This window comes from Pholcus phalangioides, unplaced genomic scaffold, assembly GCF_987345545.1.
Source record: "Pholcus phalangioides strain wild (caught in Gottingen) unplaced genomic scaffold, Ppha-v1.0 ptg000016l_1, whole genome shotgun sequence".
Lineage (NCBI taxonomy): Eukaryota > Metazoa > Arthropoda > Arachnida > Araneae > Pholcidae > Pholcus > Pholcus phalangioides.
Window position 1 is genome coordinate 7,602,196 of NW_028301609.1, and position 15,884 is coordinate 7,618,079.

At 33.5% G+C, this 15,884-nt stretch overlaps 1 protein-coding gene across 1 annotated transcript in view; it reads left to right on the top strand.

The window, feature by feature from the left end:
• FBXO11 (F-box protein 11) overlaps positions 1-15,681 on the top strand; it is a 39,884-nt gene extending 24,203 nt beyond the window's left edge. Inside the window, exons 9-20 of the mRNA XM_089245933.1 lie at positions 3,320-3,426; positions 5,033-5,170; positions 5,975-6,192; positions 6,759-6,844; positions 7,264-7,358; positions 8,423-8,545; positions 8,776-8,861; positions 8,973-9,193; positions 10,270-10,488; positions 11,207-11,315; positions 12,306-12,404; positions 13,664-15,681. Of these exons, the coding sequence (XP_089102059.1) occupies positions 3,320-3,426; positions 5,033-5,170; positions 5,975-6,192; positions 6,759-6,844; positions 7,264-7,358; positions 8,423-8,545; positions 8,776-8,861; positions 8,973-9,193; positions 10,270-10,488; positions 11,207-11,315; positions 12,306-12,404; positions 13,664-13,793 (1,631 nt within the window). The 3' untranslated portion in view covers positions 13,794-15,681. The remainder of the gene's footprint in view (positions 1-3,319; positions 3,427-5,032; positions 5,171-5,974; positions 6,193-6,758; positions 6,845-7,263; positions 7,359-8,422; positions 8,546-8,775; positions 8,862-8,972; positions 9,194-10,269; positions 10,489-11,206; positions 11,316-12,305; positions 12,405-13,663) is intronic.
• Positions 15,682-15,884: the final 203 nt, after the last annotated feature.

A 15,884-nucleotide genomic window follows, 5' to 3' on the forward strand; every position in this document is an offset into this window, starting at 1 on the left:
TTCTGTAGTTTTAAGTTCCCAAAGTGGCTAAGTTTGACAAGTGGAAAACACCTCCAGAGTAATGTATCCTCAGAATGACTGCTATCTCCTCTTAACCAGATCATGGCCTGCCAATTTGTCTCAAGGAACTGCTATCTCCAGACTCTTGATATTGTTATGCACAACATATTCAAACACTGTATGTGTATAGAAACAAATGACTTCAATGAAAATAGGATGGTGAGAAATAAACTTGGAAAATTTATCAAGTTCACCCTGCAAGACTGCAAGGTAGTCACTTAAGTGGAGAATTCAAAGGATGAACTAAGTGTGACAGCTGTGTGATTGAGCCTCGGTAATTCATTACAAGCAGGCTACTACATAAACAAGAAGTGCTCATTTTAGTAGAGCTTACTTAACAGTTCTGGTTGCATAGCTAAAGGTATTTCAGGACACTTTTAGACATTTTCTGCAGGGCTTGAAAAATTTGGAGAATAAAAAATTCGGGCACCATCTTGATTTCTCAGATTTCTCATTGTCCAAATTCATTTAGTGTACCACCATCGAGAATAGCGCATTAGCAATGGCGCTTTCCCGCTTGGCGTCTTTAGCGCTATTTTGACCTCCTAGAAATTTCACTAAAAGCGTCACGGCAGTGCTCTCGATAACGTCGTCATCGCAGTGTTTTTGTTACGTAAACACTAGCTGTTCGACAGTGCCGTTTTGAGGCGTCGTGGTAGGGCCTCAGAAAAATCACTTGGCCGGGAAATCCCGAGATGCCCTTAAGATGGCCCGGCTGCTCGAGCACTTACGGCACATTATTTTAATACAAAAAATATATTTTTTATTCGTTTATTATGTTATTTAATGAGAAGATTAAAGATGCACATGAAATATATGACTGATTGCTTTGGGAAAGGGGAACGGAAATATCCGGAAAATCACTAATTCTCGCGAACTATTTCGCATGCATTTCGATGGGTTGCCGTGACGTGAAAAATATTTCTCTCTTGAACACCTTTGGTGAAAATATATAGTAGCATGTATTTCTGGTCTTTGTATGGCATAGAAATAAAACTGGGACGGAAAATCGTCAGGGAAAACTTGTGAGTGGAATCATTTCAAGATCTGTATTATTAAAAACTTGTTTTTAACTGCCATTCAAACTTTTCATTATGTTTAATGAATATAAATTAAACATAATAAATGCATGTCTATTCGTAATGGCGAAGGGATCTCCAGTCTTTTTTTAATAATCAGTTCCATGTATCGAGCTGAAGCCGAACACTGCTCATTTAAAACATTTTCAACCATGGCCCCCTGAAGGATAGTCTACTACACCGCACACCAACTCCGGTCATATATCGCTATACAGTAATTTCCAACCACTGGAGTTGGGTGGGAAATGGAGGCTCCATCCATCGGTGGTCGCCCTAGGCCACGACCACCTAGATAACCTAGTGTAATTTAGGTGGTCATGCCTAGGCTTGGTAGGTAAAGAACTTGCTTCGAATGTTCTATGCCCGGATTTGAACCCATGGACCTTCGTAGTGGCAGACGAGCTGAAGACGAAGGATGGGCTGACAAAATCCAGCCTATAGGAGAATTCTTATAATTTTCTTTTTTTTTCCCACACTGCAAATTCAGAATGGACGGTCGGTGAGAGATCCCAGCCAGGATCCCTGCTGCAGCATGAGAGGACCATGCTTCCGATGCCCTTAAGCATGGTCCCCGCATCTTGCAGCTGGGCTCTCGGATTGGAATCTTCGACGGGTCATTCTAAAATGAATTTATAGTTGTAAAAAATGATTAGAATCATCCAGGGCCGGATCCCTGTCAGCCCTGCCCTTGGTGGGGACATGCCCTTAACGTGGCTATAGAGCTAACTGCAAACTTGACAAGCAGGCATGCTCAATCTTTTTATTTGTCACTACTGCATTTGTCACCTGTTTAAAAAGCCCATATGAGTAGCTTCTGTCGGGAAAGTAAAAAAGCAAAAAAGACGATGATATGGCTATAAGAGAAGGTAAACAGAAGAAGAATGGCTAATTGCTAGCAGGTGGCATTCTCTTGCTGTGGTATAGAAATTAAACCGAAGAAAATGCCATATAATTTACAGTAGTAATAAATTATTATTATTATATTAATGATACTCCTTTTGTATTAAATTATTAATTTGAAGTAATTTAACAATTAATTATTTTATTATTTTAGGAATTTAATTATTAATTTAAAGTAATTTTACTCCCTTCACTACTAAATGATCACTACTCCCTTCGAATTTTTTTCTGTATCAAATATTTTAGTTAAAAATATTACATTTAATAAAAATTCAAATTTTTTAAATTAAATTTAATTTACTTCCAAAATTTATAATTTTCGAGCAGTACATCTTTTAACAAACGCCAACATAAAAAGCGCAGCTCACTCAAGCGTGAAGATTGACGGAGTTCACTGAAGCGTGAAGAATACCCGCATACAGAGATTTGCGCCAAGACAGGCTTTACTGGCAACCCGGGATAATTTTTATCCTTTCCCCGCGCCGAAATGGACCCTCTCCAGAGAGGGGGGGTTCGCGTAACTCTTCTCGTCATCTGAGGACTATATACAATTGCACAACAAATGTTTGTTCGATTAGCATGCCAGTTGCAGTGTGACTATTGCTTAAGATATTTCATCTTCAATACACCAATATCCTCATGTGAGGAGCTCTATTGAAATATATGTGTTGATCTGCTGGATACAGTCTCCTATCAGTTGCCAAACTTTAGTATTTCCATGTGAGGAGGCCCTAATAGTCATCTGTTCAAAATAGGAATAGGAATAAAATATGAAATGTAGCATAAATTCTACCATCCAAAAAGTTGTTCGAGATTTTCTTTTTTTATAAAGGAAGTTTTATCCTTCAAGATATATTCTAATTTACAATGTATGACTAATTCTGTTCATTTTTACTCTTACTTGACTTATTATTGGTTACCATAGTAGTGGCCAACCTTTTCTTAGCATGCGTCACGATCAAAACCACAAATCTTGCCCATTCCACTCACTTTATTATCATTGCTCTCATTCGGGGTTCCCAAACGTCCCATATTTTGAAATCTCTCAATGCCCTTTAATTTTTTTCTTTCGAGCTCATATACATCTTCAGTATTTTGCAATATTTTTGAAATTTTCGTGATAGGCCTTATGTCACACTTTGAATCATGCCTCAAATTGGCCAACCTTGAAATATCAAGAAAAATTGATCATGAAAAGTTTTTTGTTGCACGCAAGCTAGATTACATCAAGTGGTTTTCTTTTTTTTCTTTCATGTGTATGTGTATTTTACTCTTTTTAGTGGGAGCAGCAGTTTGTGTCAGTGGTAAAAGTGCTGAACCTCTCATAAGGCATTGTGATGTTAGTGACTGTGAAAATGTTGGCCTGTATATAACTGACTATGCACAGGTATGCTATAATACTTCTATTCTAAGTTAGATGAATATATTTTATGTGCTGTTACAGTATGGTTGTTATAATAGTTAAAAGCTGTATAGAACAGGGTTGGCAGGTTTTTGACAGTTTAAACTGTCACATCAAAAACCTCAAATATTGCTTTTCAATATAAAAATTCCCATTGGAAATACACATGTTAATTGCATTTAACGTTTCTAGTGACTATGTTATACAAAGAATAAATATTTAATATGATTGTAAAATAATTTTCTACTCTCTACAGAATTATTTTGGACAATATATGATTTTTTTTCTTATAAAATATACAATTTGAATAAAGCATAAAAAACACTGAAGGGAAAACTATGGTATGATTTGACATTCTCTGATTTAAGATGATTCTTGACCTTCCAAAATTTCTTCAACTGCTTATATATGTGCTGTGCATTGATATAAACCATCTGCTGTACTCTTTTTACAACAGATAAGTGTTTAAAAAAGTTTATTACATCGTATATGTAATGTTCATTTCTGTTATTAAATTATCTAAATAATCACTGATACTTAAAACAATACTCTTAATGTGCATAACATTGAAATAAGTCTAGCCATCAAAATACTAAATTGTAAGACTAAAATGTCGTTTAATTTCACAATGCTAAAAACAGATTTTTTTTTCTCAGTAATTATAATTCTGAATATAAAAACCTTTTAATCTACATAAAAGTGAATGTTTTGTTATTTAACATATCTATCAGGTTAAAAAAACTATTTGACAACATAACAATACGCTTTTGACTGTTTTAATACTGATATAGTTTCTGAAATCAAAAACCTAACCCTGATGCCATATCACAAATATTTTAAATAAGCAGCTCTATTCTGCTTAGCAAATTTAACACAGGTAATGAGTAGCTTAGATAAATAAACCATAAAATTATATTTTATATGTTCTTGACTCTTATGTGGATAAAATTCAAAATTGTAAATTATAATATTTTGTTTTAATTACTGTAATAAATTAATGTTTAAAAATAAAACGTAATATGCAAAAAAGTAAGTATTTCATCATGTTATATACCTATTGTGTTCAAAACATTATCCAAAAGCATTCATTTAGGTTTTTCATGGTTTAAACCAGTTTTTGACGCTTGTCATGTCAAAAACCCAACCCTGGTATAGAGTAAGAACATTTTCATGAAGTTCGTAAGTCTTATCTATTCATTCATTGCAGAGCCTATTGTAATTGCTTCATAGCAATTGTGGGGGGGGGGGGGAATAAAGGTGTACTAAATTGCCCATTGGCGATAGACCAGAGTTGTGCTCAGATCAGAAGAAATTTTACACATCAAATTTTGTAAGATACCCTCACAATAAATATGTTGCATTATAAAAAAATTTTATTTCTTTTAAGAGTTGCGAGAAGGAAAGAAAACTTATTTTATTATTTTTTCTTGAAATCATTGTACAACCTCCAAGTTTTACCACATTTTCTTAAATCTAACAAATTTTTTTTCCCCCCAAGATCAAAGCTCTTGAATAAGTATGTGCTAGATTTAAAAACATGTCAAATCCCAGTGAATACAGTATTTACAGAATGATTGTTTCTGATTTTTAGGGTATTTATGAAGAAAATGAAATAAGTAGAAATGCCTTGGCTGGAGTATGGGTGAAAAATCAAGCCAATCCTATCATGAGGAGGAATCACATTCACCATGGACGTGATGTTGGAGTTTTCACATTTGATAACGGACTGGTGAGTTTTTCAAATCTTATTTTAATTTTTTGATTTTCAGATATAGTTGTCATTGTTCCTTTGATAAGAGTTAATCTCTTGTGATTAACTATAATGTATATTATTCTTTATCTTCCCAAGTTGGTATGGAATCTGATGAGGAAAATGAGCTGCATGTTTTTACTTTTGTACAGAGGTACTACAGTGGTGCCTTTTGATAATGGACACCATGGGACCTAAAGTTTTGTCTACTAACAAAAAGTATCCGTTAAGGCAGTGTTTCTCAACCACCGGGCCCTGTCATCATTCATACCGGGCCGCGAGTGATTGTCTGTTTTGTTTTTTCCCATTCATTTGCCATTAGTCGTATGTTTGACTGGGCCTTCTACTTACAAAAGTAGACGAAATCAGGCCGCAGGCTTCCAAAGGTTGAGAATCACGGCATTAAGAGATCGTAAAATACATTGTTTGAGCTTAGTTGAAATAATTTTAAACTGTCTGTTAAATTGTGTGATGTGTCTGCTAACAGGGATTGTTCCTTGTGGGAGGTTTCACTGTAGTAATCTTAAAATTTGATTATTAAGCTTTTAACCTAAGAATGTGAAGTATCAACACAAATATATATTGCTCAGCTTATTCAAACCTTTATATCTAACAATAAATGCAGATGATAAGTGTATTTTTCTGTATTTTTTAAGCAGTTTCTTGTAAAATTTTGTGTTGTGTAGCATAGTTTTAAAGAATCTATGATCAGTATGATTAAATGTTGCATCTTATATCATTTAACATTGTGAAGAGGAAATGCAATTTGCTTTCTTTTTGCAGGGCTACTTTGAAGCTAATGACATTCATAACAACCGAATAGCGGGTTTTGAAGTCAAAGCAGGTGCCAATCCCACTGTTGTCAGATGTGAGATTCATCATGGCCAGACTGGAGGTATCTATGTCCATGAAAATGGAAGAGGGCAGTTCATCGAAAATAAAATCCATTCCAATAACTTTGCTGGAGTGTGGATCACATCTCACAGTAACCCAACTATAAGGTAACTATCACCAGAGATACACAGCCTACATTATACTCTTCTTTGTAAAATACAGTAAAAGCTTAACTATCCAACATACTTGAAATGGATTTTATGCCAGTAAAAAATGATGTCAATAATAAACATGTGTGATGTAAATTCAAAGACTATATCATCTGCACTGATTAAAATTGAATGTACATAATTGCTACAGTATATATGTAGAGACTATTTAATTTTTTTTTAAAGACAATTACAGCATCATTTGCATTGTTGTTTCTGATCATTAGTTTTTATTGCGCCAGTCAAACAAGGCCTTGGAATAACTCTCAAAAGCATCATTTTTACCAACTTTCAGTGGCAGTTTTATTTTCCGTTGGCTGGAGAATTTAGATTTATCAATAATTTTGTCATTATTATGGAAAATATTTATGCTTAAGAAATGGATAGGGAATAACAAACTTTTGGAAAAGCAAGAGTTCTGATAATTTGTATCTTACCGTATTGAGAAACAAAGATTTGTATTTATAAAGCATTATGAATGAAAAATTAACTTCTAAATTGAAAAACCCTTTTTTTTTTTTTAGGCGTAATGAAATATATAATGGCCATCAAGGAGGCGTTTATATATTTGGGGAAGGCAGAGGTCTTATAGAACATAACAACATATATGGTGAGAAATTGTAACTTCCTAGCATCATCAAAAATCACATGAAAATTTAATGTGCAAAATTTGCTCTATATATTATGTGATTTCACATGCAGTAGATTCGCTAATCTGGCTTGTATCAGAACAGGGTGTGTGTGATTACTGTGAGTCAATTGAAAAAGCCCATTTAAATAATATAAACTTTTGCACACAGGTATAACAGCGGCATATATGCCTGTGTGCATACCTTTTTCCTTTGTGCATTTTCCTTTTCTATGCTGAATGAAAACCTGGCTCAAAAACGCTGGATTAACGCATGGATGGATTATCAAGAGTCTACTGTATTTGAATGCAAAATATTTGTTTGAAACTGACATTACAAACTCTTATACCAAATTCAATTAAATTTTTAATGAGATTTGCTATTTTTATTTAACTTACAGGTAATGCTCTGGCAGGTATCCAGATACGAACTAATAGTGATCCAATCGTCCGTTATAACAAAATTCATCATGGCCAGCATGGTGGAATTTATGTGGTAAGGTTTTGGTCTCTATTTAATTTTTTTTTAAAGAGTAAAAATGTAAAGTTTTACTTGTTCTTTCAATAAAAATATTCTGCTTTAATCCAATCAACTCTTAATACCTACTCTTGAATACCCTATGTGTAAGCACTACACTCAGATTTTATCCAGTCAAATCCTATAATGTGGTGCTCACCTTCTTTCGTAACTTGGTCTTAAATAACACTGACATGAACATCACGTGCCATGTATAAAGTTGCATATCTTCATGTAACTTCCAAGATAGCTGACATGAAAGGACGTGAATGTCACATCATACGAGTTGATTGGGTTAATAATTTGACATCACATTTGTGGTTGTTTTAATTGTAATTTTCATAGTTTTTTCATGTGGTATAATTTTAACAATGTTTTGAATCTCTATTATAATAAAGGTAATTATTTCATACAATGCAATATTCAAAGGTACTCTGGGCTACGAGGCTGTATGCATGGTTAGTTGCCAAAAAAAATGTAACAGAGTAATTTGTCAGCTAATGTTAGTAGGTGTTTGTAAAAATTTTATAATTAAGCAAGTAAATTTGTCTTTTTACAGTTCAACAGAGTTATTTGCTCTTGTCTAATATGGGTTCAGTTCTTTCTTCAGTTCAGATAAGGAAGGTTCAAATTTTATTGTTAGAACAAATTTGTTTCTTTATCTTATCCATCAATATCTACATTGTTCTTAACTTGTAGGAATTTTTCTTTAGTTAATATTATAAAAAATATAACTTTCTTTTGTCATTTTCGGTTGCATATCATGAGATATTCATATTTTATTTTGAAATAGTTTTTGATTATAGAATACAAATTTAATGATACATATTGTTTGGGAAAAAAAGTTTCGTTTTGTGTTTTTTACTATTTTAGAATCGTATTAGTTTATAAATTGTTCAAAAATTCCCATTGTGATTCTACAAATGGTACTCTATATATTCACGTAATTAAAAATATTTTTTATTGGAACTGTTTTAAACATATAAAATATACCATTGAAGTTTTCATGGTGTGCTTATGAAAAATATGGATAATTTTCCCAGCATGAAAAAGGTCAAGGTTTGATAGAAGAGAATGAAGTTTATGCCAATACATTAGCTGGTGTCTGGATCACTACAGGAAGTATACCGGTGCTGAGACGGAATAGAATACATAGTGGAAAACAAGTAATTTTTTTAGTTTGAATTTTATAAATACCTAAATTTTAAGATTTTCTTTTTGGTCACATGTTAGGTACAATTACTTTTTTCCCCTAATTTAAAATCATCAATTTAATGTGATTTATTCTTCAAGTTCATGCATTATGTTTAGGACTTAATTTGTGAAGTTATATGTTGTAGAAATGAGATTTATCACAAGATTTGTATGAAATATTTATATGTTCAATATTTTACAGGTGGGGGTGTATTTTTATGACAATGGCCATGGCAGACTAGAAGACAATGATATATTTAATCATCTTTACTCAGGGGTTCAGATAAGGTAACTTTCACGTAACTTCCACATTAAGAAATTATTACAATGTTGTTTTTTTTTATTGGAAAGTGTGTTCAGGTTTACATACTAATTTCTTTTCATATTTCTTCTTTTCAGAACTGGTAGCAATCCTATCATTTGTCGAAACAAAATTTGGGGTGGTCAGAATGGTGGTGTTTTAGTTTATAATGGTGGACTTGGTATTTTGGAACAAAACGAAATCTTCGACAATGCCATGGCCGGTGTGTGGATAAAGACAGACAGTAATCCAACATTGAGGCGCAATAAAATATATGATGGCAGAGATGGTGGAGTATGCATCTTCAATGGGGGAAAGGGTGAGTAATAAGTTAATTTATTTTTAATCCTCAATATAAATCAGTTTTCTTAAATTATTTTTGGAGCTCAGTGTGTAAGAACATTAAAATGAAATACCTCAATAATACTGTTACATTACTTTTATATTTTTATATTTCATGATCAAAGAATGAAGTTATCTAATCTTTTGATTGAACATATACAGTCCACACTGCTTAATGTGATCACATCGGGACTCTGGATTTCTGATAATAACTGAATGATAACTATATCCAAAAAGTCCTATTTGCAAGAATGAAGACCATACACCTTCTTTGGTCAAATGGGATGCTTGGTAAAATGGGACAACTGTTTTTCTTTCCCACATAATTGAATGCAAAATGTTCAATCACTTATTCCATTTTTGTAAAATCTATTCTAAAATGACTTTTTCCCCCCATGAGCTAAAGTCCCGCATTTTTGTTATTCAGCCATTGTGAGGAGTTAGAATGGAACTGCCTTGTTTATATCACGAATTATATATTTTTTAATGTACTGTACATTTCATACATCCCTTGATAAAGTCTCTTGAAAAAATAAGTAACTCTGATCAACTGAAACTTATCAATAGCTGAAGGAAGGGATTCTTTTTGTCATACATTTGCTTTTTCACTATAGGAAAGAAAGTAGCTGTACATGCATATGGATCACAGTGAATACTACGGATTGATTATGATATTAAGTATGGAAATGTTTGTCGACAAAAGAGGGGCGGGGAACACGTCCATCCTCCCACATAGTCTTGCAACCCAATAATGCTAACTTGCAGGAAAATAAATTAGTTTAGTTAAACCTTCAGAATGGGAGAAAAAAGAAATTTTTGATGAAAAAAAATTGACATTATCCGAAGTCCAGATAACTATAAAAAAATTTTTTTCCCATGTCGCAATATTGGTCCTTCCCAATCTTTGAATAAAAATATCCAAAATTTAAAAATATCCAAATGATAGCATTATCAGTGATTTTTAATAAGTGGCATCAATTGTATTTCATTTATGTGTGTGTCATGAGTATGGTTTACATTACTTGAAATTCACTCGTTGCCCTTTCAATATAGGCATTCTTGAGGAAAATGACATTTTCCGAAATGCTCAAGCTGGTGTTCTCATCAGCACTCAAAGTCATCCTGTCTTGAGAAGAAATCGTATCTTTGATGGCTTGGCAGCTGGTGTTGAGATTACCAATAATGCTACAGCTACTTTAGAATATAATCAAATTTTTAACAACCGCTTTGGTGGGCTCTGCTTAGCCAGTGGTGTGCACCCAGTTCTAAAAGGTTGGTTTTTTTTAAAAAATATTCATATTTCAATGCATCATCTGAACACATAATTTGATTTTTGTAAAAGGTTTTTTTTTTTTTGGTAATCTTGACTGTAATTTCCAAGTTTTAAAAATCGTATTTATAATAGACGACTTAATTCCTTAATCTTGAACTATTTTCTTCTGATGTTACTGAAACTTTTGGAAATATTTTTAGTTTTTTGAGAATATTACTTGTATTCAAAATAGGGGGATGCTGAAGTTGTTTTGCAGGATTGGGATTTTTTCTCTCTCAAAGAAGTCTATTGTAGGAAGTTCCACCTCTTAAATCTTGTTCAGTAAAGTTTTATTATTCAACTGTTTTCATTGATCATGGGTATGAAGTGCCAAGCATTTGAGCAATCAATATATTGGTGTTTTTCAAAGTTATTGAAAAAGACCAACATTGTTTCAACACTCATGAGTTTTTGTTTTCTCCTTGAAGCATCACTCACAAGTGCGTATGCTATTAATGATAACTGCCTATGCTATTCTCTTACAGTTTGAATTTATTAATCATATAATGTGATACAAATACAAACTGTAAATTTTATGATTGAAATTGCCTTTCCTCTTTACCAACGTGAAATTCTAGATTTACCAATACCCCCTTGTTCAAGAATTATTTCAGTTTTATAATGATCATGCATATGTTTATTGAACATTATTTAAAACTATTTCTTTTTGACACATAGGCAATCGTATATTCGATAACCATGATGCTGTAGAGAAAGCGGTAAATTCAGGTCAATGTTTGTACAAAATTTCTAGCTATACAAGTTTTCCGATGCATGATTTTTACAGGTGAGTCATTGGGATTCTTTTTTAAAAAATCAAAAGTTGACTTATATGAAACAAAAATTTCATAGCAAACCTGCATGCAAGATCTTAATTTTTTATGTTTATAGCTTCTAAATATGTTATAAAATAATCAAATGTGCACATAAAATGAATAGACAGAAACACCTAGTTTTCTTGTAAAAACAAGGAAAAAAGTAGTTTTACTTGAATTGCTCAATTTTATTCAACTAGCAGAAATACCTGTAATTGCCTAGAAAACCCATTGCATAGGGGTACATATGAACAAAGTTAGATAACAGCCAATACATCAGAGCTCCCAATTGCTAACATGTCAAGAATTTCTGTGGGAAAAATACCAATTCACCCATAAACCCAGCAGTAAATGCACTAAGTACAGCAGCCAGTGTTCATAAGCATATCTGAAAATCATTCACAGTTCAGACTAATAAGATAACGGCCATGGCTCAAGTGAATTGTGAGAGAAACTTATCTCTCCAGGCTAGCCAGTATTGGGGGGGGGGGCAGACATCACTGGTGGAAAAATCCCAGTAAATACCCTCAATCTTCATTGGAGGCCTGCTTTTAAGAAAGATGGCGTTTTCTTTAATGTTTTTGTGTCCCTGCCAGAAGCAGTTTTCCCAGCATTCCCCCAATCTATTTTTAAAGCAGACTGTGTGGAAGTTGGTGTGTGTATCGTGTCGATAATGATCAAGTGACAATTCATTTTCTGTGTATCGATTATGACATATAAGTGAAGTGGGAAGATAATAAGTTTGTTGGGGCTTTTGGTAGAACCACTGAGAAATTTCTAAAGGTTTTAGATTTAAAATAAAATAGTTTAATATTCTATCTTTATTTTATAAAATATTGACTATACTCTCTTTTTATGAGATTACAGGTAATTTTTATTCATTTTGTTCATGCTTTTGTAATTGCCACTCTCTCAAAGCCAATACTGCGTATTCATTTGTTGATTCATTCATTAATTTGCAGGTGCCGTACTTGTAACACAACAGATCGGAATGCGATTTGTGTTAACTGCATAAAAACTTGCCACACAGGACATGATGTTGAATTCATAAGGCATGACAGGTAAGTTCTATAAAAGTTGTCTATTAAATGTTATTATTTGAATTTATGTTTTGTTAAATGTTCTTTCTGTTGCATTTTGTTTTTGACTGCATTGTGCAACATTGAAATCACAATATAAAGAGAGAAAAGTTGTGAGGCCATATGGATTGAGTGAATTTTTAGGTTGTGATTCATTAAATTGACACACCATGTTTTTCCCCCTTTTTTTTTTGACCGTGTAATTGACATGATCCTAAGCTTAGACCAGTTGATCTAACTTTTGTCACCCAAGGCTCCCTTGCATTAGTCAACATGTATTCACAGCTCCCAGGAATAGCCTAATAAAGTACTGAATAGGCATATATCAATATCTAAATTTCACACCCCAGTCATAGGTCTATGATGCCTATTTTGAGAACCAAAGGCTTTTATATGTAGACAAAAGCTTTCATTAAAAATTCTGTGGTGTTTGGTCAGAACATAACTCCAAAATCACATTTTTGAGGTATAAGCATTTTCATTGTCATTTAAAAATCAAAAATGAAGCATACACACAAATACAAATATCCTATACCAGCATGCTGTTTAGCCTAGGCACATATTTGTGCATTTATCTCACTTCTAATTAGTTATAATTAGCAAGACTTACTACTAGATCAAAAAGTCATTTTTTGGAGATATGTTCTGACCAAGCACTACAGAATTAGCAACATAGTTTAGTTGCTGTAGAACTGTATGTGTGCACCAGTGTTTGTTGTCACCATTTCAAGATTAACAATGAGTTTTCACTGTTGCAATTGTGGGACAGTGAATTTGCATTCACTTTCAAGTAGTGTTCTAGGTACTGTGCCTTCCGTACACCCTTGCAGTTCTGATATCTGATTGTCATTTTCCTGCGGTTTTTTTTTTTTGTGCACTTTTCACTGCAGTAGAGTGACTGCACCCAACAAGTGCCCTGCTGTTTTAGGCAGTAGCACCTGATGCTCTGGCACTCACAATCTTGCATTTTCAAAAAGTGTTAAATTTTTACTCCCAAGAATAAAAAATAGCCTAGTGTTTATGCTCACAGTTGTTTGCTGTTTGTGTTTCACCACGTTTCATAGATAGATTCAACAGCCATCCATTGCTATTTTGAGATATAGTGATAAGTCAGTGAGTACCCAGTCTGAGTTTATGACTTGTTGTACTGGTAGTTCTGTCAGTATTCATTAAAATTTGCTATTCATCCTGACTGTGTATGCAGTCTGTGGTTTCTCAATATTTTTATTTATCATTAACAGGTTCTTTTGTGACTGTGGTGCCGGAACTCTAAGTAACCAGTGCCAGCTACAGGGAGAGCCCACTCAAGACACTGATACGCTGTATGACTCAGCAGCACCAATGGAATCTCACACATTAATGGTGAACTAGGTAGTCTCTTCCATACTTATGCCCAGCACTTCTGTGCATCAAAAAAAAACTTATTCAAGCGAGCTTTGTGGTACTTGCAGTTTGCAGAGTATCTTCAATTACGGAGAGAGAACTGTTCGACATTAGCTCACTAACACGATGACAATGAGGACGATGCTGCAAATGGCCTCTAGTCACAATCTGATATCCATGGGGAGGCATTTAAATAACAAACGAGCCTATGCCAACACATGGAATGTGTCTAAATCTCTCCTGCCACAATAAAATTGCCAAGCAAATGCCTCCTGCTCTGTGCATATCGAAATGACCCCATTGGGTTAAGTGTGTATGTGGTAAGCTGAGTGAGAGAGAATTTCTTTTCTTCAATTTTTTATATATATTTTTTTTGCGAGTGTGTTTTGAAATATGCGTGCATTTATAAATTGCACGTTCAGCCATACTCTTGCATTGTTAGTGGCATTCTTAAATGTATATAGTTATTCATTATTCCTCTCACTAGTAAATCATTATTTACCTCTGATTGTGTTTCATGATTTTGAATGGTTGAGAGAATTTTCGAGGTGTGAGTGAGTGTGTGGCTATTTAAATTCACAAAAATTTTGTTGTATCCAAACGCAGATATACAGCAAGCCTCTTTTTTGCACTACATGATCTTAGTTAAATTGAACTTCCAGATATATATATGAATTTGTATATTTCATTGAAAATATTTGATTTTCATTATCAAGATTAATCAGCTTCCTGATATTTTTCTTTTCTCCAGTCTTTTTTTTTCTTTTATGCATTTCCAGTGATTATTGTGATTGTATATAACATACCCAGTGAAAATGAAGCATGACAAAAATATTTTCAAACAAATTTTAAAAAATTCTTATGTAATTTTCATATGTAATGTGGTAGTTTTTTTAGGGGAAAATTCTGCAAATTAATCGAAGTGCAGTAACTCCTCCTTATATTGTGCACGCCTGGAAACAAAAGAAAAGCGTGATATAATGTATGACTTTATCTAGGTTCTAATTTTGGTTGCATTTTCAAGAGCAATTGTAATGAAAATATATTTGTGTGAACAAGAAGCTACTCTATTTTCTCATATTCATTATTCATTCATTACCGAAGTGTTTTTTTTTTTTTAATAAGCATGAAGAAGTTTTTTGGTATAAAAACACTTAATAATTTGTTGCAGTTATAAAAATGAATTTGTATTCTGTGTATATAAAAGTAAAAAAATCCTAGATATCTTATGTTCGCTGTATACATTCAGAAAAATGTAATGTTATTCCGGATGAAAAAACTCTTGTTTTCCATATAATGATAGGGATATAATAATATAATTTTCATAAAATGATTTGTTATGAAAAAGACATTCAATATTTTTAGTGCTGTTAATTTGTTTGATTGCTTGAGAATTGATGCATTAACTGTTTTAGTTGATATAAAATCAACTAATTTTTTTTGTTTTGTTTGAGAGCACAGAGTAGTTTAAAGTCCTCATAATAAAGAGCAAATATATGGGTTTGCATGTAAATTTTCGGCTCTCTGGAAAAGTAGTTTCCTGATCTTAACATTGTTCTGTCATAACTATCTTGGTTTTCAAGTAGTTACCTAGGCTGCCTGCGTGGCGTTTTTATAAGATGCGTGTGTACAACCCTGAAGGTCGCCTTAAGGTCCCAGGTTCAATCTAGAGGAAAAAATCGATATAGATATTTTCCCTAACACACTCAAGGCAACTACTGATAGAGGGCACCTTCATAATTATTGATTTGTAAATTGGAGTCTCAGGGCAACCTACGATTTTTTTAGTTTTTGTCAGTGTGTCTATCAGCATGGAAAGAGGGCCGCTCTGATGGTTAAGTGGCCATAGTGATGGACTCTCATTGCTGGGACCCAGGTTCCAACCCCGCCATTGCCACAGTGGTGGTCGGCTGGAGTTGGTTTTTTGTGGTTCCCAACTTTGAGGCGCGAATGCGAGCCAATCTCCCATTAAAAAGCTTCACCACAGAGAGCAACAGGCCTACAATACAATTATTAAATCATTACACTTCACCCATACTTAGAAAACTTAATAGAAGATGGCAGCACTACACATACTGG